This window comes from Mustelus asterias, chromosome 1 (genome assembly GCF_964213995.1).
Source record: "Mustelus asterias chromosome 1, sMusAst1.hap1.1, whole genome shotgun sequence".
NCBI classification, from domain to species: Eukaryota; Metazoa; Chordata; class Chondrichthyes; order Carcharhiniformes; family Triakidae; genus Mustelus; species Mustelus asterias.
Genome location: NC_135801.1, coordinates 68,418,321 through 68,443,760, shown reverse-complemented (window position 1 = coordinate 68,443,760; position 25,440 = coordinate 68,418,321). Strand labels below are relative to the sequence as shown.

Here is a 25,440-nt window from a genome sequence, read left to right as displayed (position 1 = left end):
GGCTGCTCCAAAAACAGACAAATTTCATTTTGAGGGGCCTGGAAGAGCCCAGCACGGTGGCACTGCTGCCTCACAGCACCAGGGACCCGGGTTCGATTCCCTGTCTGTGCAAAGTCTGCATGTTCTCCCCATATCTGTGTGGATTTCCTCCAGGTTTCCTCCCGCAGTCTGAAAGACGCGCTGGTTAGGTGCATTGGCCAAGCTAAATTCTCCCTCAGTGTACCTGAACAGGTGCTGGAGTTTGATGACTAGGGGATTTTCACAATAACTTCATTGCAGTGTTAATGTAAGTCTATTTGTGACACTATTAAATAAACTTTAAACTCATCATAGCAAACGCAAATTGGCTCCCGGATATTTTTGATGCCTTTCTCTTCAACATCTCCAGCACTGTATATACTTCCTACAATAGGATAACCAGTGCTGGATACAGTTCTGCAGATTGAACATAACTCATTAGTCACAAGATACAGCTCATCAGGTTCCTATTACGTAGAATTTAGGTAAAAACCATTAACTGGTTGAGTAATTCCTTCTGTTTTGTAAACTGATAAAAGGATTGCAATAAATTTTATAAAGTAAGTTGTTATAAATAGAAGAGCGAGCAATTTACGTGATTGAATGCAGTATTGTAACTACCTGTCCAAAAGCCAAACATCCTCCACTGAAGCCAATCCATACAGAAGCTTGTCCTTCTCCTGAGCAAGCGGTGTTTCCTGGTACTTTTTAAGCATAAATTCCCATGAAGATTGCTTGCCTGGCGTTTGCATCCCATAACGGTACACGATCAGACGTAGATTTGGTTCTACACTAGTTAAATTAAAAGAATTATATTTATTACCAAAAGACACTCCTCATTTTGTTGATATCCAAAAAGTCATGGGGGGGTGGATATTTTATGACCCCCATGATGAGGGAGAGAGGTTGGAGGTTAAAATTTTAAAATTGTGTAACGTGATCCCAACCCACTGTCAGAAGGTTGCATAGTATCCATGTCCAGTTCTCAAGAGGTGAGACACTTTACTATAATATCTAAATCAGGCTCTGACAGTACAGCTGGGAGGCTGACTTAAACTTAACTCGAGCTGGTGAGATTCCTCAGCTCAAAAACACGGCAGCTACACCGAGATGGCAGCAGCCAAATCAAGCAAATAAATGCTAACATTTCTCATTAGTCAAAAGGAACAAGGCTGTTTTGCTCAGCCCCTCAAACAAACATTCTGCCATGATCTTTGCGAAATCCCAAGGATCCTAATGGCCTTATACTACAGGCTTTTCCAACCAGCTCAATGGTCAGAAGCAAAGTTTAAAAATATAGGAATGAGATCCTGCCCAGGATTTCTACAGTAACTGCTACACCCCTGCCACCACAGCTCCTGCCCTGACCTCAATCCCCACACTGTGCTCCACGCTCCCTCCCTGCTCCCCCCATAAATATCAGAACCAGTATACTCACCTTGTTCCATTTATCCATTTTTCAAATAATTCAGATGCGTTTGCCAATGCTTGCTCATCTCCCATCCGACACGCAAGTGCCAAAGCATCTTCCCTCAACAACCTGGGCATATACCAAAGTTATTCTCAAGTTACTTTATATAATTCAATAAATGCAGTAGTTCATAATTGTTTTACACGAAAAAATTGCAAACCTGTCCAAATGGTCGCCTTGATCCTTCCATCCAAGTTTGGTTGTAATGGGGTGAACTTGCTTCTTCCAATAGTTCTGTAAAATGTAAAAATGTCAATTTATCTTCATTGTCAAGGAAAACGTGCATGCCAAGTATTTCAGGCCTTTTTACTTAAATCTGTCATGGTATTCATTTCAGCTCACCTGGAACTTTGTGTAAAGACTCTCATCATCCTGAAGCATGTCCCTAATATAAGCACTGGATGAAATCACTTTCGACCAAGGCAAATATTCTGTTTCGTTCTGCAGATATTTTGTCAAATTCAAAGCTACAGAGTAGTTTAACAGAGTTGCTCTGAAACAAGTAGGTAAACCATTAAAGGGTTAGTTATTAAGAGTTCAGGCTCTGATACATTTTACTCAAGTTTGACTTTGAGTGTCACTGTCAGTACTGTAGAGATGTTACATGCATAGAAAATGCTGGGAGCTGTCAATGTTGAGATGGCATATATCTGTCTATTAACATTATAAATAAGTAAAGTGTCAAGTACAAGTCAAAGTTGAGCCAATGTTTAGCTGTCAATTAATGTAGAAAATAAATGACATGTGCACAGTGGCACAATGGTTAGCATTGCTGCCTCACAGCGCCAGGGACCTGGGTTCATTTCCCAGCTTGGGTCACTGTCTGTGCAGTCTGCATGTTCTCCCCGTGTCTGCGTGGGTTTCCTCCAGGTGCTCCGGTTTCCTGCCACAGTCGAAAGATGTGCTGGTTAGGTGGGTTGGCCATGCTAAATTCTCTCTCAGTGTGGCCGAACAGGTGCCGGAGTATGGCGACTAGGGGATTTTCACAGTAAATTCATTGCAGTGTTAATGTAAGCCTACTCGTGACACTAATAAATAACTTTAAACTTTAGGATGGGAGTAATCTCCTTAAAATAAAATGGTGAATGACAAGTTCACCAGGATGAGAGATGGGGCGGAAACTTTGGGGTGATAGTCAACTTCAGTGCGATCACAGAATGGGGGGGTCCAAAGAATAATCCCTATTATATGCCTCGTTTGGATTTCCCTTTCATGAATTTGCTTTCTGATTTCAGGCCCCCACTGTCAGCATCAATATCACTTCAGCTGTAGCAGAGGCAGTTTCAGAGCCATGGTCTCATAACTGTGCCGCAATGATAGTACAAAGTTCCTTATATTAACAAAATTGCAAGGTAAGTTACTGGGTGGGATTTTACAGCCTTGCTCATCCCGAAACTTTAAAATCCCGCCTGAGGTCAATGGAGCTTTCCATGTCCACCCCTCGCCCAGTCCGCTTCCTGTGGTGGGTGGGATGGTAAAATTCAGGTCACTATGTTTGCTTGCAATTTCTATCAATATTGCACACTTTAAAAGACAGATTTTTGTGGGACCAGGAGGATTTCTCCAGGCTCCACAAAACGTTTTTGATTCGTTCTTGCGATGTCCCGAGCATGTGCTCCCCAAACAAGCCCTACTTGCTGGCTGGCCACCTGCTGTTTCTGCCTAATTTTCTCCCAGTAACCTGCAGCTACTGAGAAACTGTTAAGGGCTGAAACCTGGAGATTGTTTGGACCTCCCAACTGCTTCATTAGTTAGGCAGCAATGATACAGTACCCATTCAGTACCCATCCTGAACATCTCCCAGTACGATACAAGAAATGAGACACCCAATTCGGGCCAATTTAGTCTTATGTTGTAAGCCTTTGCTCATTAGGAACTGAGTAGAAATTTTACAACTCTTGTAACTATCAATCCAACTTGGGTTTCGATCAACGCCTTAAGGATGGTAGGGCAGTGTCACAACCCAGTGCACCACTAAGTTCTTCCTCTGGAAACATTCTCTTCAAAATTCAAGAATTAAATGATTAAAATACTTACCTTCCAAGTGAAAAAGCGTCATCAATTAATCCCGTACGGTCAGCAACTGAAAAGAACTAAATGAAGAGGCAGACGTGAGACAGACTTTGTTGGCACAGAGTTCTCTTTTAAATAAACTGTACAATTTTTAGTGTTTGCATTTTGAAACGTAAAATTAAAGGAAAAACAGCTATCCTTACTGTGTTGTCCATTGTCAGCTTATTGATGATTTCATCCCAGATTGTTGCTTCATATTGCACACGGTAGAACCCAACATGGTCTGTGTTTATTTTCAGTAATCCATCGGCTGGTTTATGGATTAATTTAATAGCTAAACATTTATCAAAGAAGAACAGTAAATAAATTATTTTTTACCTGTATTCTAACAAAACAGGTAAGGTAGGCCAATGCCATGAGTAAAAGTCTTCTTTTGATGGTTATAAAATTCTTACTTCCTATTTGTTTACCCCTCTTCTATCAGCAAGTTCGCATCTTTCCAGTCTTTATCCTTATGGGTAACTGTCTTTATTCATCAATACACATTAATGCCTCCTGTAAGAATTTCCTTCCCTCGTTTTGGTCTTCCTTCTTACTGTCTATGGCTAAGATTTGCAGATTTACTCTCCAGTTTTCTGAAACAGGTATCATGAAGAAAGAAACTTAGGGATAACATTCCCTCTAATTTTCGTTCCTCTCTTGTAGGGAGGGACCACTTGGCAAAGCCCAATATTGGCACAACTTTGACACTGAGCTATTCTCATGATAGTTTTCCAGTGGAGCATCAATTCATCTCTATACTGCACCTTTGCATCCAGTCTCCAATGAAGGATAAGTAGGGAGAAGCCTGCATTTTTCTAATCGCCAGACATAAAAAATGTTGATTCCAGATCTGGTTGGAGATATGTAGGGGGATGTTAACTACCAGGCAGGAAAGCCTAAGGAGCAACTAAACTATCTGTGATAAAGAGGGAGGCCCTTAACGCCCAGGCTTGATTCATGTGTTGCTGGTTGGCTTTCCAACCAAAATAATCAGACAATGTCAATTTGATCATTAAAATTGATTGGCTCAGAGGCCAATCTGAAGTAAGTGCAGGGACGCAAGTTCTGGTCAGCAGTTTGAGAAAGTGGGAATGGTAGGGTGGTGGTGTTATTGGGGGGACGTGTTGGAGAAAATACACACAGGGGAAGCCTATACTTTTCTGATACGGCTGGAGGAACAGCCTTTGCCTGGAATGACCTCTTCAGCTGCTCCTCCATTTAAATAGCAGGTTATCAGGAACACTGCAGCAACTTAGTCATTTCGGCCAACACAAAAAACGCAGTTAGTCCCCTTAATGTCCTTGGGACGCAATCTGCATACTTGGAGAAGGAACCCATCATTTCATCAATGCTGCACACACTTTCAAACTACGGTCAATGAGAATGGGCCAGGAGACCGCAGGTATATCTTCCACACAAAAGTAAAGCAGTGTGGATGCTTGAAATTTGAAATTAAAACTACAACTGATCTGGCAGCATCTGTGAAGAGAGAGAAATAGAGCAGGAATTTTACCGCTCCGCCCACCACGGATTCGGAGTGGTTAAGGGCAGACAATGGAAATGCCTGTTGTCCTCGAAAGAGATTTTTACAGTCTCGGGTTGAGCAATGCCATAAAATCCCTCCCCAAAGGTCAGATGAAAGGTAACAAACCTGAAATATTGGACTGGACTTTCACGAAGGCCATATAAAGAACAAAGAACAAAAGAACAAAGAAAATTACAGCACAAGAACAGGCCCTTCGGCCCTCCAAGCCTGCACTGACCATGCTGCCTGACTTAACTAAAACCCCCTACGCTTCCGGGGACCATATCCCTCTATTCCCATCTCATTCATGTACTTGTCAAGACGCCCCTTAAAAGTCACTATCGTATCCGCTCCCACTACCTCCCCCGGCAACGAGTTCCAGGCACCCACCACTCACTGTGTAAAAAATCTGCCTCGTACATCTCTTTTAAAACTTGCCCCTCACACCTTAAACCTATGCCCCCTAGTAATTGACTCTTCCACCCTGGGAAAAAAGCTTCTGACTATCCACTCTGTCCATGCCTCTCATAATCTTGTAGACTTCTATCATGTCTCCCTTCAACCTCCGTCGTTCCAGTGAGAACAAACCAAGTTTCTCCAACCTCTCCTCATAGCTAATGCCCTCCATACCAGGCAACATCCTGGTAAATCTTTTCTGTACCCTCTCCAAAGCCTCCACATCCTTCTGGTAGTGTGGCGACCAGAATTGAACACTATAGTCCAAGTGCAGCCTCACTAAGGTTCTATAAAGCTGCAACATGACTTGCCAATTTTTAAACTCAATACCCCGGCCGCTGAAGGCAAGCATGCCGTATGCCTTCTTGACTATTTTCTCCACCTGCATTGCCACATTCAGTGACCTGTGTCCCTGTACACCCAGATCCCTCTGCCTATCAATACTCCTAAGGGTTCTGCCATTTACTGTGTATTTCCTATCTGTATTAGATCTTCCAAAATGCATTACCTCACATTTGTCCGGATTAAACTCCATCTGCCATCTTTCCGCCCAAGTCTCCAACTGATCTATATCCTGCTGTATCCTCTGATGGTCCTCATCGCTATCCGCAAATCCACCAACCTTTGTGTCGTCCGCAAACTTACTAATCAATCCAGTTACATTTTCCTCCAAATCATTTATATAGATTACAAACAGCAAAGGTCCCAGCACTGATCCCTGAGGAACACCACTTGTCACAGCCCTCCATTCAGAAACGCACTCTTCCACTGCTACCCTCTGTCTTCTCAGGAACCCTTTAAAAATGGATGCCAGGATCCAGTTCTGGGGTCAATTGAATAGAATTTCTGATTTTCGGGAGTGCCTTTTAAAAGTGAAGGCCGGTTCGGGTTAGAAGCCTACATTCTGCTCTCCCGGCCTGGCCAGCTCCATTGTGGGGATAGGTATGCACTGGTACTTTGCAATTTTCTAGGGGTGCAGCCAGGTTTTAGTGATTCCATCTTCCACTGCGTGCACTGTGAACTACTTAGCCGAATCATTAGAAATCATTTGCTCCAACATAAATTAACCAAACAGCTGATTAACATAATGGATGACTGTTCCTTTCTTACCCTGCAAACCACTTTGTATCAGATAATTTTCTATTTAAAAGCTCAGAGAAATAAGAATAATTCTGATGATGACACTCCAACCTGGCAGTCCATTTTGGAGTTTCCACTCCAAATGGGGAGCCACAGTTGCTGAGAGCTTATGTTGGTAACTTGGGCTCACTGCATGAGTGGGCTTTCCGTTACCCTCTTGGATGTTGCTGTCCATTCTCAAAATTAGAATTTCCATGATCCGCAATGTACTTTCTACTTTTGTTTTGGATTCCCAGCATTTGTAATTTTTGGTTTTACCAAAAGTCTACAGTTTGCAGTCCCGCCTTTCTTTTAACTCATACATACCGGAGGAACTTGAGTTGAAAAAGGCTTCTTTGTTTCCAATCGTTGTGTGCCATTTTATGGGGATATTCCATCGGTAGCTGAAATTGAAAAGTATAACATTCAGTAATTCTGCGACGTTTACTGTATTATTTTACCACGGTACCATGTGTTTGCTTGTGTATCTTTTCTGCCTTGGTTGTTCTGAGCTATAATACACTTTCATACCCTTTTTTCCTCATCACCTTGTTACCCCATGCATGGTGAAAAATCAAAGCCGACATTTTCTGAGCACTATAGCACTATAACCATATACAACGTTAGTGACAGAGAGGAAGAGACCAGCTGGTCCATCAAACAACTAATGCATAGCATGTTCTCCGCATCCACCACACCACTTCCTCCTCCCCCACCCCCATCTAGTCTCCAGCCATACATAGAATTTCCTGGAAAAAAGTGGGGATGGGGGAGAAAGCAGGACATTCAAAGGGATAACACTCCTGGAAATTCCTTTTCAAATCCTGCAAGTGCTCTAACAGGTTTCAGAAGAATTCAGTTTTTTCTCACCGTCACTTGCCCATGTGCTGTTCACATTCCAGCATTTCAGCACTGCCTTTCCGTTTTGCAGAACTGAATCATGCATAATGGGCAGTGACAGACCAGAACCAGAGGAACTTGTTCCTCATCTTAGATTGGGATAGTAGCATAGTGGCAATATATCCGAAGCCCAGACTAATGCTCCAGTGACATCCATTCAAATCCACTACAGTACCCGGGAGAATTTATATTCAATTCATAAATCTGAAACAAAAAGCTTGTCTCAGTAATGGCAATCATGAAACTATCAGATGGTCATTAAACCCCATCTGGTTCACTCACATCCTTCAGGGTGATAATCTGCCATCCTCACCTGGTCAAGGCTACACATAACTCCTGACCCACAGCAATGTGGTTGGTTTTTAACAGCCCTCTGAAATGGCCTATCAAGCCACTCAGTTGTGCCAAACAGCTTGGTATGGCTCCTGCTCTGTCCAAGACCGCAACAAATTACAAAAGGTCGTGAACAAAGCCCAGTCCATCACTCAAATCAGCCTCCCATCCACTGACAGTGTCTACACTTCCCGCTGCCTCGGAAAAGCAGCCAGCATAATCAAGGGCCCCGCGCACCCGGACATACTCTCTTCCACCTTCATCCGTTGGGAAAAGATACAAAAGTCTGAGGACATGTATCAACTGACTGAAGAACAGCTTCTTCCCTGCTGCCATCAGACTTTTGAATGGACCTACCTCACATAAAGTTGATCTTTCTCTACACCATATCTATGACTGTAACACTATGGGCCCGATTTTACCAAAACGGGCGCGAAATCACGGTAAAGTTGGGCGTCAGGCCTATACCACGATCTGCACCCGATTCCAAGCAGATCGCGGCTTTACCGACACCCGATTCGGACGCGGGTCCGGCCCATGCCCGAATCGGGTGGCCCGACGATTTAAATGCATTAGCATGCATTTCCGTTTTGCAGAACTGAATCATGCATAATGGCAGTGACAGACCAGAACCAGAGGAACTTGTTCCTCATCTTAGATTGGGATAGTAGCATAGTGGCAATATATCCGAAGCCCAGACTAATGCTCCAGTGACATCCATTCAAATCCACTACAGCACCCGGGAGAATTTATATTCAATTCACAAATCCCACTTTACCACCGCGCGGCCCGATCCGGATCCGCGCTTTTAGCGACCTGCTAAATAAAAGTCCGAAGCGGATTTCTATTCTGCAGGAGAACCTCCGAAGCTCTCTCTGCCCTTGTGAAGTCAGTCTGCGGCCACCATCCTTCTCAGAGCGCCCTGATATCCAGCCCACGCCCCCCAGCAGTGGCAATCCCTCCACCCCCCTCACCCTGGCAGACCCCCCCGCTAACCACCCTGGCAGACCAACCCCCCCTCCTCTGGAGGCAGATCCCCCCGCCAGGGGCAGACCCCGCCCCGGCAGAGCACCCCACCCTATGCTGACCACTCTCCCCCCCCCCCCCCCCGGATCAGACCCCCCGGGAGGCAGGCCCCCCTCGGCAGACCACACCCACAACCTGCCTCGATCGCTGGTCTCCCTCTACCATCCTTCTCGACCATCTTCAGTCCTTTGAGAGCCTGCAGCACCTTCCTGGCCACAGACTTGGAGCCACGGCTAAAGTGACCGGGCTTCACACCGTTCCGCTGGCGTCCACCGGAGGAGGGGGGCAGGCTCAGATGGATCACTGGTTGGGGGGCGGGGGAGGAGGGGGCTCAGATGGATCTCTGGTTGGGGAGGGAGGAGGGGGCTCAGATGAATCTAAGAACATAAGAAGATAAGAAATAGGAGCAGGAGTAGGCCTTCTAGCCCCTTGAGCCTGCCCCGCCATTCAATAAGATCATGGCTGATCTGAAGTGGATCAGTTCCACTTACCCGCCTGATCCCTATAACTCCTAATTCCCTTACCGATCAGAAATCCATCTATCGTGATTTAAACATATTCAACGAGGTAGCCTCCACCACTTCAGTGGGCAGAGAATTCCAGAGATTCACCCCCCTCTGAGAGAAGTTCCTCCTCAACTCTGTCCTAAACTGACCCCCCTTTATTTTGAGGCTGTGCCCTCTAGTTCTAGTTTCCTTTCTAAGTGGAAAGAATCTCTCCACCTCTACCCTATCCAGCCCCTTCATTATCTTATAGGTCTCTATAAGATCCCCCCTTAGCCTTCTAAATTTCAACAAGTACAAACCCAATCTGCTCAGTCTCTCCTCATAATCAACACCCCTCATCTCTGGTATCAACCTGGTGAACCTTCTCTGCACTCCCTCCAAGGCCAATATATCCTTCCGCAAATAAGGGGACCAATACTGCACACAGTATTCCAGCTGAGGCCTCACCAATTCCCTGTACAGATGCAGCAAGACATCTCTGCTTTTATATTCTATCCCCCTTGCGATATAGGCCAACATCCCATTTGCCTTCTTGATATATAAATGATTTGGAAGAAGGTGTAACTGGTGTAATCAGCAAGTTTGCGGATGACACAAAGATGGCTGGAATTGCGGATAGCGAAGAGCATTGTCGGGCAATACAGCAGGATATAGATAGGCTGGAAAATTGGGCGGAGAGGTGGCAGATGGAATTTAATCCGGATAAATGCGAAGTGATGCATTTTGGAAGAAATAATGTAGGGAGGAGTTATGCAATAAATGGCAGAGTCATCAGGAGTATAGAGACACAGAGGGACCTAGGTGTGCAAGTCCACAAATCCTTAAAGGTGGCAACACAGGTGGAGAAGGTGGTGAAGAAGGCATATGGTATGCTTGCCTTTATAGGACGGGGTATAGAGTATAAAAGCTGGAGTCTGATGATGCAGCTGTATAGAACGCTGGTTAGGCCGCATTTGGAGTACTGCGTCCAGTTCTGGTCGCCGCACTACCAGAAGGACGTGGAGGCATTGGAGAGAGTGCAGAGAAGGTTTACCAGGATGTTGCCTGGTATGGAGGGTCTTAGCTATGAGGAGAGATTGGGTAGACTGGGGTTGTTCTCCTTGGAAAGACGGAGAATGAGGGAAGATCTAATAGAGGTATACAAGATTATGAAGGGTATAGATAGGGTGAACAGTGGGAAGCTTTTTCCCAGGTCGGAGGTGACGATCACGAGGGGTCACGGGCTCAAGCTGAGAGGGGCGAAGTATAACTCAGACATCAGAGGGACGTTTTTTACACAGAGGGTGGTGGGGGCCTGGAATGCGCTGCCAAGTAGGGTGGTGGAGGCAGGCACGCTGACATCGTTTAAGACTTACCTGGATAGTCACATGAGCAGCCTGGGAATGGAGGGATACAAACGATTGGTCTAGTTGGACCAAGGAGCGGCACAGGCTTGGAGGGCCGAAGGGCCTGTTTCCTGTGCTGTACTGTTCTTTGTTCTTTTTTGTTCTATCACCTGTTGCACCTGCAGACTGGGTTTTTGCATCTCATGCACAAGGACCCCCAGGTCCCTCTGCACAGTAGCATGTTGTAATTTATTTCCATTTAGATAAGAATCCAAGTTGCTGTTATTTCCTCCAAAGTGAATAACCTCACATTTGTCAACGTTATACTCCATCTGCCAGATCCTCGCCCACTCACTCAGCCTGTCCAAATCTCTCTGCAGACCTTCTACGCCCTCCACACGATTCACTTTTCCACTTACCTTTGTGTCGTCTGCAAACTTTGTTACCCTACACTCAGTCCCCTCCTCCAGATCGTCTATATAAATGGTAAATAGTTGAGGCCCCAGTACCGATCCCTGCGGCACGCCACTAGTTACCATCTGCCAATCAGAAAAGCACCCGTTTATTCCGACTCTCTGCTTCCTGTCAGATAGCCAATCCCCAATCCACGCTAACACCCTACCTCCAACTCCGTATGACCCAATCTTCTGTGAGGCACCTTATCAAACGCCTTTTGGAAATCCAAAAACACCGCATCCACCGGTTCCCCTCCGTCAACCGCACTAGTCACATCTTCATAAAAATCCAACAAGTTCGTCAAGCACGACTTTCCCCTCATGAATCCATGCTGCGTCTGCTTAATCGAACCATTCTTATCCAGATGGCCTGCTATTTCTTCTTTAATGATGGATTCCAGCATTTTCCCAACTACAGACGTTAAGCTAACCGGCCTGTAGTTACCCGCCTTTTGTCTATTTCCTTTTTTAAACAGCGGCGTAAGATTAGCCATTTTCCAATCCGCCGGCACTACCCCAGAATCCAACAAATTTTGATAAATAACCACTAACGCATCCGCCATTACCTCTGACATTTCTTTCAGTACCCTGGGGTGCATTCCATCCGGGCCCGGGGACTTGTCCACCTTCAGTCCTGTTAGTCTACCAAGCACTGCCTCCCTGGTAACATTAATTGTATTGAGTATCTCTCCTCCCACCAACCCTCTATCGTTAATATTCGGTAAACTATTTGTGTCTTCCACCGTGAAGACCGACACAAAAAACTTGTTTAAAGTTTCAGCCATTTCCTCATTTCCCACTATTAAATCCCCCCTCTCATCCTCCAAGGGTCCAACATTCGCTCTTGCCACTCTATTCCTTTTTATATATTTGTAAAAGCATTTACTATCATTTTTTATATTTAGAGCTAGCCTAGCTTCATAGCTTTAATCACCACAATCTCTGGTTGGCGGGGGGGGGGGGGGGGGGGTGGGGGGGGGGAGAAGGACAGGGCTCAGCTGGATCTCTGGTTGTGGGGGGTCTGCCGGGGGGGGCCTGCCTCCCAGGGGGGTCTGTATTATTAAACTGGCCAAAAGGTAGGTGTCCTGGGTCATGTGACCTTGCTTCTCCACAAAAACTTCAGAAGGGATGTTGATCTAATGTCTGGAATTGGGGGCATAAATCAAAAGACTGAACGCACGTATATCACAGCGTGAAAAGCCAGCATTCTTTTAGATGAAATATACAGTCACCGTAGACTTTTCTTCAACTGCAGTTATGACTGAAGTGGCCAACATAGGACCAGTTGGAAGAGAGCTGACAGCCTCCAGTGTAAAGTGCAGCAAGACAGTTCAGAGTCCGGTGAATGGTGAGATTTTTATTTCAGCATCAAAGGCAAAAAAGATAATTTATTGTCCAAATTCAGTTGTTCCAGATGAGACTCGACGATTTCCAGGCAGATGGACAGAGATATTGGTACAGGATGGATCAGTGGGAGCACTGACTGACAGACTAGTCCATGGAAACCTTTTGGCACCCACTCATTATCTGTGTTTAACAACACAGATTTGTGGCATCATGGAAATATTAAAAGTTACTTCTGATCAGCAAGAATGATGCAAATTGCAAATGTAGTTAAATACATGCAGCTGTGTTTATTGCTTCTGAGTGGCTTGCACAGCAACAGGTTATATTTTTAAACTAACAAATAATTGTCATTCTGAGTGAGAAATTTACTCGCAGGTATGATTTTAAGTCAAGGCATAATTTCTACTCCTCAGATCTGCGATCTGACACGGGCATGCTTTTTCAGATTTTTTTCGAACTGCGCATGCGCAGTTTGGAGCTCCGACCGTCCCGGCAATGCTAAGCCCCGCCCACAGCACGGATCAGACTGGAGCCGGCAAAACGTGTATGGGCGCGCTGCAAAGAGGATTCCAGGCGCGGATCTACTTGACGCCCAGATTCGGCACTTCGACACAAAATGGTAAAATCAGGCCCTATATTTTGCACCCTCTCCTTTCCTTCTCTTAGTAATTAATGCTTTGTCTGTATAGCGCACAATAATCAATACTTTTCACTGTATACCAATACTTGTGACAATAATAAATCAAATCAAGATCAAATTAAATCAAAAAGATTAAAACAGAATGAATAACTTGGCATCAATCTAGGCACTGGAAACAGCAACGCCACATCCTGCCCCTCAACCTTGTTCTACTTTCCCGAAGAACATCTCAGTATCTTCCCCATCAAGCCACTTCATAATATCTTAATTCTTCTGAACTCCAGAAAATATAGACCCTCCGAGAAATATGTTCTCAGCCTCTCATTATAGGACAAGCTTTTCATCCCAGCATCCAAACTGGAGAACCTTGGCTGTACTGTCTCCAATGCAAGTATATCTTTCCTTAAATAAGGAGACCAAAACTGCACACACTGTTCCATGTGTGGTCCCAGCAAAGCCATGTTGTAGCTAGCCTTTTTATTCTTGTATTCCAATCCCTTTGCAATATGTAATTTGATTTCCTAATTTCTTCCTGTTGCAGCATGCCAAATCTTGTATTCCTTGTATGAGTGCACCCAAGTTTCTCTGACCATCAACGTTTGCAAGTTACACATTTAAAAAATTTGCTTTTCTATTTTAATGACCAAAATGAATAACCTCACACTTCCGCCACATTATACCCTATCTGCCTGCCTTACTGTCCACTCACTTAAGCTGTCCCTATCACTTTGTTGCCTCTTTGTGTCATCCTCACAGTTTGCCTCCCACCTAGCTTTGTATTGTCAACAAACAGATACATAATTCAGTTTTTTCATGGTTAATACAGATTGTAAATAGCTGAGATCCCAGCACAAATACTTGTGGCAAGTGCCAATTTGAAAATGACCCATTTATCCCCACTCTCTGCTTACATAAGAACATAAGAAATAGGAGCAGGAGTAGGCCATCTAGCCCCTCGAGCCTGCCCCGCCATTCAATAAGATCATGGCTGATCTGAAGTGGATCAGTTGCACTTACCCGCCTGATCCCTATAACCCCTAATTCCCTTACCGATCAGGAATCCATCTATCCGTGATTTAAACATATTCAACGAGGTAGCCTCCACCACTTCAGTGGGCAGAGAATTCCAGAGATTCACCACCCTCTGAGAGAAGATGTTCCTCCTCAACTCTGTCCTAAACTGACCCCCCTTTATTTTGAGGCTGTGCCCTCTAGTTCTAGTTTCCTTTCTAAGTGGAAAGAATCTCTCCATCTCTACCCTATCCAGCCCCTTCATTATCTTATAGGTCTCTATAAGATCCCCCCTCAGCCTTCTAAATTCTAACGAATACAAACCCAATCTGCTCAGTCTCTCCTCATAATCAACACCCCTCATCTCTGGTATCAACCTGGTGAACCTTCTCTGCACTCCCTCCAAGGCCAATATATCCTTCCGCAAATAAGGGGACCAATACTGCACACTGTATTCCAGCTGCGGCCTCACCAATGCCCTGTACAGATGCAGCAAGACATCTCTGCTTTTATATTCTATCCCCCTTGCGATATAGGCCAACATCCCATTTGCCTTCTTGATCACCTGTTGCACCTGCAGACTGGGTTTTTGCGTCTCATGCACAAGGACCCCCAGGTCCCTCTGCACAGCAGCATGTTGTAATTTCTTTCCATTTAGATAATAATCCAAGTTGCTATTATTTCTTCCAAAGTGAATAACCTCGCATTTGTCAACGTTATACTCCATCTGCCAGATCCTCGCCCACTCACTCAGCCTGTCCAAATCTCTCTGCAGACCTTCTACACCCTCCACACGATTCATTTTTCCACTTATCTTTGTGTCGTCTGCAAACTTTGTTACCCTACACTCAGTCCCCTCCTCCAGATCGTCTATATAAATGGTAAATAGTTGAGGCCCCAGTACCGATCCCTGCGGCACGCCACTAGTTACCATCCGCCAACCAGAGAAGCACCCATTTATTCCGACTCTCTGCTTCCTGTCGGATAGCAAATCCCCAATCCACGCTAACACCCTACCCCCAACTCCGTGTGACCCAATCTTCTTCAGCAACCTTTTGTGAGGCACCTTATCAAACGCCTTTTGGAAATCCTGTCTATGCTTCCTGTCTATCAGCATGCTACATATCACCTCCACTCTATGAGGTTTTATCTTTGGTGTTAACCTTTTGTGTTGCATCTCAGTGAATGCCTTTTTGAAATCAAAGTATACTACACCCACTGGTTTCCCTTTATCTACTCCACCAGTTACATCTTCAGTTTTGTGAAACCATGTTGACTTGTTCTCATCATGCTATGTTTTTCTAAGTGCATTGTTAAGACTTCCTCAATAATAGAATCCAGCATTATCCCAACAATGGACTAACTGGCCTGTCATTCCCTATTTTTTCTCCCCCTCCTTTCTTGAATAACAATGAAACATTTGCTAACTTCCAATCTTCTGAAACCATTGCAAAATCTAGGTAATTTTGGAAAATCATAGCCAGTGCATCCACTATCTGTGCAGCTTTCTCTTTTGGAACCCTAGGATGTAAGCCATCAGGCCATGGGCATCTGCTGTATTTTAGTCCAATTGAGTTTCTCCGGTACTTTTACTCTGCTGATACTAATTTCTTTAATTTGCTCACTCTTATTAGCTCCCAGGTTAGCTTCTATTTCTGCTATGTAACGACTGCCTTCTACTGTGAAGAGGACATGAAATATTTGTTAATTGTCCCTTCCATTTCCTCACTTGTCATGATAATTTCTCCTGTCTCTGCATCCAAAGGAGCAATGTTTACTTTAGTTACTTGCTTCCTTCTTGCATACTTGCAAAATCTCTTACAATCTTTCCTTAATACTCTCATATTCTATTCTTTTCCTTTTTATTCACATTTTGGTACCTTTTGCTGGTTTCTAAAACACTCCCAATCCTCAGATTTATTACTATTCTTTGCAGTATCACCATCTTATCTTTCTATATGTGTCTACAAAAGAAGCCACAGGTGCCTGGGAGCACAGATTATCACAACTCTCAAGTGTCACTCAACTGTTCAATTCATAGCAAGCATCAGCTGAGGTGTGCTGAATCCTGGTGATGTACATAATTAGTTTGATGTGGGTACATTAGGTAAACTCATGTGCTTCCTCAGCTGCAGGGGGCTGGTTGAGAACTTCTCAAGGACTGCGGTGGGAAAAGTCCATCACCCTTTTCTCAGGGCAGTTAGGGATGGGAATTAAATGCAGCCTTGCTAGATTCAGTTACATTCCAGAAACAAATAAGAATAGTTTAAAAGGGGTATTAGTATAGGCTCTAGAACATCCCCCAACACTGTCACCAAAGGGCAGTATTAGGGCAACAAATATTAGGTACTTATATACATTGCTTATAAAGTATTAAACATGGTTGCACCTTACTTTAACCATGATAAGAGTTTACCAGTGAAAGTCACAGGATCTGATGGTAAGTGAATGAGCGCCAAGGACAATATTGTTGAGGGTGCAATTGGCCACTGCACTGTACACATATGGCTCAGTATGTGGAAATAGGGCCTCATTGCTTGTTTTAAACAGGCATAGTTATTGCATAACTCATTCCAATGAGAATTAAGGCAATTTGCTTGTGGGTTATATATATACATAACTAAATAGATTTATATATAAGTTGAAGCACTCATTTTTTGAGAGAGCCCCTAAAATCTGTCTTAAAGCCAGGTGTGTGCATGTGTCTTAGAATGGACCAAGAATCAGGTAAGTTAATCACCATCAGTTTCTTGACCTTGCTATTCTGCTCCGGAAACATCATCGATAGAGACATAAAAATTGATCCAGACCCAGTTGATCTTAAACATGCTTAATCAGTGGGTCAAATTAGTTATATAAATTGTATCTGAAACCAATTGTAAGAAATTATAAACTAAAGTGCATTTAAAATACAATAAAGCAAATTAGTTATGTACTGGACAAGATGTCTTACTTTAGAGGCGAAGGAGGTTGAGTTGCATTCGCTTTTGAGTCTAACAAGAAGCGTTTCTGTGTGAGCGTTGAGGTTGATTCAACATTCAGTACAGGAAAGCCCATCTGCCGTGTCCAAGTATCCATCACTTCCTTTATAGGCTTACCACTGACCTACGGTAGAAATTAAATCAATGTTTCCTAAAACAGTGGAAAACTTGAATCAGCTCAAGCAGCAAATTCTCAAGCAAAAAGCAACAAAATGGATCATTTCAACTAGACTTTACCTCAGTGAGGGCTTTCCAGAAGTCATCAGTCTTTGCATTTTTAAATTGATGATCCAAGAGATATTTCTGATGGTAGAATTCAGCAATTAAAATATTTTCCTCAATTATTGGAACAAAGTTTTTCTTTCTGACAAAGTAAATATTATTTTCCTTCTTTCTCCTTCTTGGGCTCACAACAATTTTCACCATTCACAGGCAACATGTAGACAATTGATTAATCCTCCTACCAATGCCATTCCCCTCATTTCCGTTGTGAACCAGCTAGCTTCCAGTTGGTGTCCCCAATGACAGTATGGCTGACAATGGGAGCTCACCATTAGGGAAATATTAGCACAGAAAATGGTCTTCGGGCAATTATGAAGCCATGGTGCACTGCCATATCTCCTTATGAAACCAAAAATCTAAAAATGTTGTACCTGGCAGCCCTTTTGAAATGCTTCTGGAGTCATCCAGTCACGCAGCATACGTAGAATTGATGCACCCTGCAACCATAAGTACACATCATAAACAAAAACATAGTAATCCTTCAGCATTTGGTCTATGATTACGAAACACAATGTGCCCTTAGACGAAACAAAGAAGAAAAAGGCAATGAAGCAGAGCTTTTTTTTTAAAAGTGAAAATATTTTAAAACTGTAGAGCAGACTATCGGTGCAGTGGTGGAATGAGAAACGTAAATAGGTTTCAATAAAGAATAAGACAGGTTCTGGTTAGCAAATAGGATTGACAGGTTGAAAGAATTCTGAATGAAACTGGTACTGCATTACTGTGTTAACAGAAAAAAACAAAATGTAGAAAAAGTTCAACTTCATGTGCAATAGCTGGAGAAAAGAATTGGTAATTGGGATGGAATTTGTGGTGAAACTTAATTCTACCAGGATCATACCTTATTCATTGCATCCATTCAATTCAGTTAAAGTTAAAGTTTATTTATTAGTCACAAGTAATTAGTCATTAGTCACATTAACACTGCAATGAAGTTACTGTGAAATTCCCCTAGTCGCCACAGTCCAGTGTGTGTTCGGGCCAACACACCTAACCAGCACGTCTTTCAGAATATGGGAGGAAACCGGAGCACCCAGAGAAAACTCACGCAGACATGGGGAGAATGTGCAAACTCCACACAGACAGTGACCCAAGCCAGGAATCAAACCCGGGTCCCTGGCGCTGTGAAGCAGCAATGCTAACCACTGTGCTACCGTGCTACCCCATGGGACCACGTGACGGACCTACAGACCATTATCTAATCCCCCCACTTCACTCCATATTCCAAGAGGACATGTTTGGGGCAATTCTTGGGCTGCTCTGAGGACAGGCTTGTTAAAACTCAGGCAACTCATATGAGGTTGCCTTCAGCAGAGACCTACTGGCTGCAATGGATGCTGAAGAAAAGGAATATTCATTAGGTTGTAATGCCCTTTCTGAACTTTTCTTCTACTCTTGGGCATGCAATCCCTTTGATCTTTCAGGCCCTTGTTGATGCATCATTAGAGCAGCTGAGTTCTCAACTATGTAGATGACATACTGCACTGGTATACCTGGATGGCCAGAGATTCTGCTCCAATAAACTTGCTCTAGCAGATTGGGGGATGCAGTGGAATTAAGGCCTGGACAACATGATTTTCACTGCGCTGTAAAAAGTCTGGGCCAGATTCTATAGGCAAAGTGAAGAGGAAAATTTATCTCTGGAATCCCAATGCTAATGCCATTACAGAAACCTGGCAAAAATTGAAAAAAATAATGCAAGTGAAATATTCTTTCTACTTTTGGTAAAACAGTAATAGTGTTATTAGAGTTATCATTGGCAGCTCAAGTGGCAAGTTAGGAGTATTTTCACACAGAATTTTATTAGAACATGGATGCATTGCCATCAATGATTACTGAGGCAAAAAAAAACTTCTCACTTAAAATGCAATTGTATAAATATTGGAAAGGAAGGATGTAAAAAGTGATGGTGAAAGGGAAGGGAAAGGAATGGAAATAATCATTGGGAGTGATTTAGAATGGGTTGCCAACTCACTGCACCAGTTTCACAATATTGCAACAGATCAATATGTTAATGGCTGGAAAATAGCACACAGCATGTGACCGCATTGCTAATATACCTTGCTGATGGGCAAAATTGCCTGTTGGCAGCATGAAGACAGTAAATTGTTGCTTTGACGTCAAAGCACTGGCTTATATGGACCATTATTGTTAAATTATGTGCATTGTCCACATGGTATCCAAGCATATGATAGTTATATAATCAACCTCATACTAATTGACGGTGCTTTGCTGTTTACAGTTACAATTCATTTGTGAAATTGGACAAGAGTCATAAAGACACATGAGATGAAATATTTGAACAATTAATTTACTGTGGTATACACATAATATTCCAGTAAATGAATAGGATCTAAATAAAGGTTAGCAATGTTTTTGGACAAAGACTGTAACAGATTATCAATATGTTCCATACAGGCCACTGTTTGCATTCAAACATTATAGTTTGCAAGGTAGGGATTGTTTACATTACTTTGTTTACAGTCAATTCACCATATCTTTCATTTCACCACCATTACCCACGTATCTCACTGTTAACAGATGTCTGCGATGCAATTCAATAATATGGAGCAATAACAAGTTTTAATTGCTCACTACAGCACATTTATCAAATATGGTGAACCCAATTTACAGTGTCAGATTTTAGGGCCCACGGTGACATTGAATTTATGTTGCACAATATAATTGAGAAACACATTTATTCTTCTTCAAGACTGAAGTGAAAACATTTACCTTTTAAAATAGTGAATTTCATACAAATGTGTTCATGCATTCCTTAATACTACTATCTCACAGCACTACTTCCACCCCTAGTTTCTGAATGATTGGGCTAAATTTGTCAACGGCCTTGAGATCCCGATGCTAGGGTCATTCTCAGGTCGTGTGGATGGCAAGGCTTCTATAGTGATCTTCCGAAATCCAGCCAATTGAGGTAGGGGGTGTGAGGAAAGGTGACCAATCTTGTCAATAATGGGTGGTGGGCAGAGTTATTGCCTTGTGGGGGCATGAAAGCGTCATCTCTGAAGGAGAATCTGCAGCCTTCATAATGGCTGCACATAGAGAAGGCTGCAGAAAGGGTGCAGTAGAAGGAAGTGCATTGAGGATGGTTGCATTGTGAGGAAAGGTGGTTACACACTTCAATGATGCCTGCCTGGAGATGTTCTTGCAGGTGCTACAAGAGAAAGAAGCCAGCTGGTCTCATAGTGAAGGCTGAGGAAGTGAGCAGTTGCGGGATTATGGCATTAATGCGGGTGCAGTGGCAGAAGTGTTTCAATGACCTGGTTAGGGCTGGCAAAGTGAGTGGCATGTATGATGGTAAAATGTCAGGTCCTCATGTATAATGGCAGTCAATTCATGATTATGCAGATAGAGGAGTAGCTGATGGAGATTGGCAGGATGCCAAACCATGTTGTACCAGCAGGTATGTATGGCGAGAACAGTGAATCTGAATCTTTTTCAATTGTCTTTTCAGTGGCATCTCTGTGGTACATGATAACCAAATGAAGTTCAGGAATCCTTACTTCCAGAAGAAATGAGTTGCAGAGAGGTGCCATTAACAACACACTTGACTCTTCTGCTGGGGCAGTGGCTGTGTAGCAGAAGTCATCAGGTTCAACAGTGATCTCAGAGAAGGAGGAGGCACAATATGATGCACTTCACATCTGTCCAGTGCATTCTTCACCAATGCAGATACTCTTGCATTAGTGAGGCACGAAATGCAATTTGAATGTTTGTTACCAGCTAATGAGCATTGCACATATGTAAGAGCAGGGGACAGAGGCAGCTACAACTGCAGCCAGTTCCCATTGTAGGATTGAGGGCAGATCCAACAATGTTCAGCTTTCTGTAGATGCAGATAATTGGGGTCATCAGAAAAGTGGGAAACAGAGCAACAGCAGGAAATGTGTGAACATCTGTCAGAGTTCCCAGAGGCTGTTCACACCTAACCTCCCATGATGGAAGGATGAATCCATGCCATGAGTGGCAACCTGTCTCTGGTTAATGAGTTCATGGCCCCATCCATTGACAGAGTGGTGACCATGATGGAGAACTGCATGCAACAGGCCATGTGTACGTGTAGATGGGTTTCAGCTACCAAAGGTATCAGGTCAACTTTGAGCGGTGTTGAGTGCTGGGTTGGTGGGAAGGCCCAGAGACTCATGGGCCCACTGCAAATCGTGAAGAGTTCCTGATAAGGAGGGCAATGCAACTGGAACATGAAAGGGTTGAGTGATGGTTAGATGAAGACAATGGGGCTCTGGCAAATCACACGCAACTTTGATAGTGCCCATTGGCCTCTGTGACGTGCCACAAATTCTGCTTTCAGCACCAATGGCAGAGACTGTCCTTGCAGTGATGCAAGTGGTCCAACCTGTGTCAGGTCGCTCAAGAACTCTGCAATCCAGAGGTCATCTTCCACGGGCATGAAATGGACTGGAGCAATAAGGCCATTAGGCTGCTCTCCATCAGCTCCAGGAGCAGCACTGTGTCGAAGCACTCAGAGCCAAACTTGTTAATGCACCTTGTTAGAGATCTCATGGGATTACCTTTACTTCATGTATGGCACAGTACGCTTAGTGAACCTCAACATGCGTTTGATGCCTCATTTAAATGTATCTGTGTGTGTGTGTGTGTGTGTGTGTGTGTGTGTGTGTGATTCTTACTCTCTCAAGAGGCCAGGTCCAGGTGCAGGGTATGGAGGGGTGGCACGGTAGCACAGTGGTTAGCACTGCTGCCTCACAGCTCCAGGGACCTGGGTTCGATTCCTGGCTTGGGTCACTGTCTGTGTGGAGTTTGCACATTCTCCCCATGTCTGCGTAGGTTTCCTCCAGGTGCTCCGGTTTCCTCCCACAGTTGAAAGATGTATGGGTTAGGTGCACTGGCTATGCTAAATTGCCCCTTAGTGTCCCGGGATGCGTAGGTTAAAGGGATTAGCAGGGTAAATATGTGGAGTTGTGGGGATAGGGCCAAGGTGAGATTGTTGTCGGTGTGGATTCGATGAGCCGAATGGCCTTCTGCACTGTAGGGATGCTATGATTCTATGAGATGGAGCCTACGAACGGATGGCAGTGACAGTAGACCAAAGATGGATGATGGGTGACATGTGATCCTCATGGACCTGTGACAGTGTCATGGCGTGCGACCGAATGTCATTCAGGCATCCACAGGGAAGCAAATGATTCCGCTATAGAGGAAGCATTTGGAAATTGCAGCTGAATTTCTATAGATTTTTATAGATTTTCTTGCATGCATGTCAACTGTAGCCATCTCAATAGAAGAGCGACCATTGAGCAGGCCGATTTGGAGTTCGAATTGGTGGACAATGGCCATACAGGGGAGATGCTGATGGAAGAAATTGCACTACTTTTCCAGCAATGCATCCCCCTCCCCGCACCCCCGCAGGTCCCATCTACAGGAGTGGGAAAATTCAGCTTGTTCAATAATTGAAAGCCCATGTAAAATACTCCAATGTACTTATAGTGCTACAAAGAAGGTCAAATGTGCAACTCAGTTATAATAACTAAATGCAGTTCTTACCTTACTGTACGATATGCCATCAAATACAGAGGTAATTTCTGCTGGTGTTGATACATTAACAATGATTGGATGAGATGATAACAAAGCATCACTGGCCATCACAGACAAAACATCATCTGTAAGAATTTGATCCAACTGTGAAAGGTAAGATCAGAGTTATTCGTGTCCAAACCAATCACGCACAATTGTACAATAAAATTGTATGAAAATGCAGGAAGACTAGGTGATGCACAGTGTATTAACTTATAAAACTTGATGAGAAATATTTTAAAAATAAGGGCCGATAATAGTTGCTTTCACTGGAAAGCTAATAAATAATTCCAATTTTCATTCATTTTAATTACATGTTTAGATTTGTGATAGCTGTGGTAGTTAAGTATTGACTACATTCATTCAGTAAAATGTTAAAGTTTAGATTAATGGCATTGATAGTGAGTTATGGTTGTTTCATTACAGCATCCATCATTACTAAATTAAATGCTTTTAATAACCATGGCTGGAGTTCTCCGGTCGTTCACGCCGGCGGGATTCTTCGGTCCCACCAGCAACGCACCCCCACCCGCAAGTTTCCCACCAGCAGTGGGTGACATCAATAGGAATTCCATTGGAGACCAGAGAATCTCACCCCATATTTTTTGGACTACTGATCAGTTGTTTCACCCTTTGATACAAATAGCCTTGTCAACTTTAAATGTTTTTTGTCTGCTCCATTGTCCCTATTTCCTGATCCGAATCACTGCTGATCATCCTTTTCCTTTTCAGGGGGACAGTGAGCTGCTAATTTCTTAACTCATTGTGAAGCCACTTATCTTCAACACATTAATACATCATTGATACCTCCACTTACACAGAAGAAAAACAATCAAGTGTTTATATGCTGGTATCAACGGTGCAATTTCAGAACCTATGTGACAGATTCACTTACCATTAACCACTTAGGTTCAGTGGCATTTACTCCAATGTACTCAAAGAAACTGGCAAATCCTTCATTCAGCCACAAGTCGTCCCACCAATCCATGGTCACAAGATTTCCAAACCACTGCAAGTAAAAGTACATCCCTATATTGTCATGCTAGTGAGCTTGGTAGGTTTGATTTCAGTGCATTTGACTTCAACGAAAAAGATAACGAAATGAATCTGGAAGTGAAACTCTTAATACCAAATTGCAAAGCAACAACAATTTATACTTCACAAGAAGAAGGTGCTGATTTGTTGGCAAGTGCACCAGAGGACAGTTAACTGCAAGCTTTTGTTTAAATTCAAACTGGGCAAGTTGACTCTGATCGGCCAAGGCATTTCCAATGGAATGAACCAGGCAATGGCTTTCCCCAAACTTTTCTTCAGTGGAAAAAGGAACAATGTGTGGATACCTGAATGTCCAGGTCAGTCACTGAACATCACCTCCTTGCTATACCTGCAGTAGTAGCAGTGGCCACGGCTACATCTTGGCACGACTGGTGCACAGAGCTCTGGCCTCCGATTGGCATCCTGAAGGTGGACAGAAGTCCCATTTCATACTAACTAAATGGTCATCACCCAAAAAAACTGAAGCCGGGAGAGGAGGTCAAGCAGAGGCAGACTCATACCCAGATTTTACATTGGGGTGCCCTCAGTGTAAAATCCAGCCCATAAACAGGTACATTGTGCAATGGGTTCAATCACACTTCACTCTGCACACTCTCTTTTCCTACTCTGATGAACGGTATGCTTTGTCTGTAGAGTGCGTAACAAACAATACTTTTCACTGTATACTAATACATGTGACAATAATAAATCAAATCAAAAAACAATTTTACATCACGTTGGATAAAAACAAAGGCTGGAATTCTCCGGTCTCGCCTGCGATTGCATTCTCTGGTCCCACTGCAGTGAATGGCGTTTTGGCTGAGTGCCAAATTCTCGGTTCTTGCTGGCAGTGGTGGTGGAGTGAACAAGATCAGAGAATCCCAGCCAAAACATTTGCAGAATGTTTCTTAACCAAGCTACACATTCAAAACCCTGAAACCTGAAGATAGAATTGTTTTTTAAATGGCCTTCCCCCTTAACTACTCTCCATCTTATGCCACTGGGGCAAGAACAGAGAATGCTGGAAAAACTCAGCAGGTCTGGCGGCATCTGTAAGAAGAGAAAACAAAGTTAATATTTCGACTTCTTTTGGCTCTTTGTCAGAACTGAAGAGAGGGAGAGTGTGCTAGACAATAAACTGTGGCTGCGAGAGATTGCAAAAGGATGTAGCAACTTTAAGAACAAAAGACAGATGTGGGAGTTTGCATTGAGGAAATACATGTATGAGACTTGATTACAATATTTCTATGTTAGCTATATGCATTGTGCACCAATTTAAACCATGGTGAAACAAACATAATGAAAATAAATCAAGTCTGCAATTTAATAAATCTTTCAATGAGATGCTCCCCAGATGAAATAAGATGCGAACAAGCACTCTCAGCCT

The 25,440-nt window shown here is 43.5% G+C and overlaps 1 protein-coding gene across 2 annotated transcripts in view; it reads right to left on the bottom strand.

Annotated features, from left to right (window-relative positions):
• The window catches only part of enpep (glutamyl aminopeptidase), an 82,064-nt gene that overhangs the window by 6,188 nt on the left and 50,436 nt on the right, over nt 1–25,440 (bottom strand). For both annotated transcript variants that reach the window (XM_078213336.1, XM_078213244.1), the window contains exons 6-17: nt 23,914–24,027; nt 22,989–23,123; nt 17,822–17,887; nt 17,406–17,471; nt 17,141–17,292; nt 6,972–7,048; nt 3,706–3,836; nt 3,527–3,582; nt 1,832–1,982; nt 1,650–1,723; nt 1,457–1,558; nt 640–810 (exon numbers count right to left, since the gene is read on the bottom strand). In XM_078213336.1, coding sequence (XP_078069462.1) covers nt 640–810; nt 1,457–1,558; nt 1,650–1,723; nt 1,832–1,982; nt 3,527–3,582; nt 3,706–3,836; nt 6,972–7,048; nt 17,141–17,292; nt 17,406–17,471; nt 17,822–17,887; nt 22,989–23,123; nt 23,914–24,027 — 1,295 coding nt within the window. The remainder of the gene's footprint in view (nt 1–639; nt 811–1,456; nt 1,559–1,649; nt 1,724–1,831; nt 1,983–3,526; nt 3,583–3,705; nt 3,837–6,971; nt 7,049–17,140; nt 17,293–17,405; nt 17,472–17,821; nt 17,888–22,988; nt 23,124–23,913; nt 24,028–25,440) is intronic.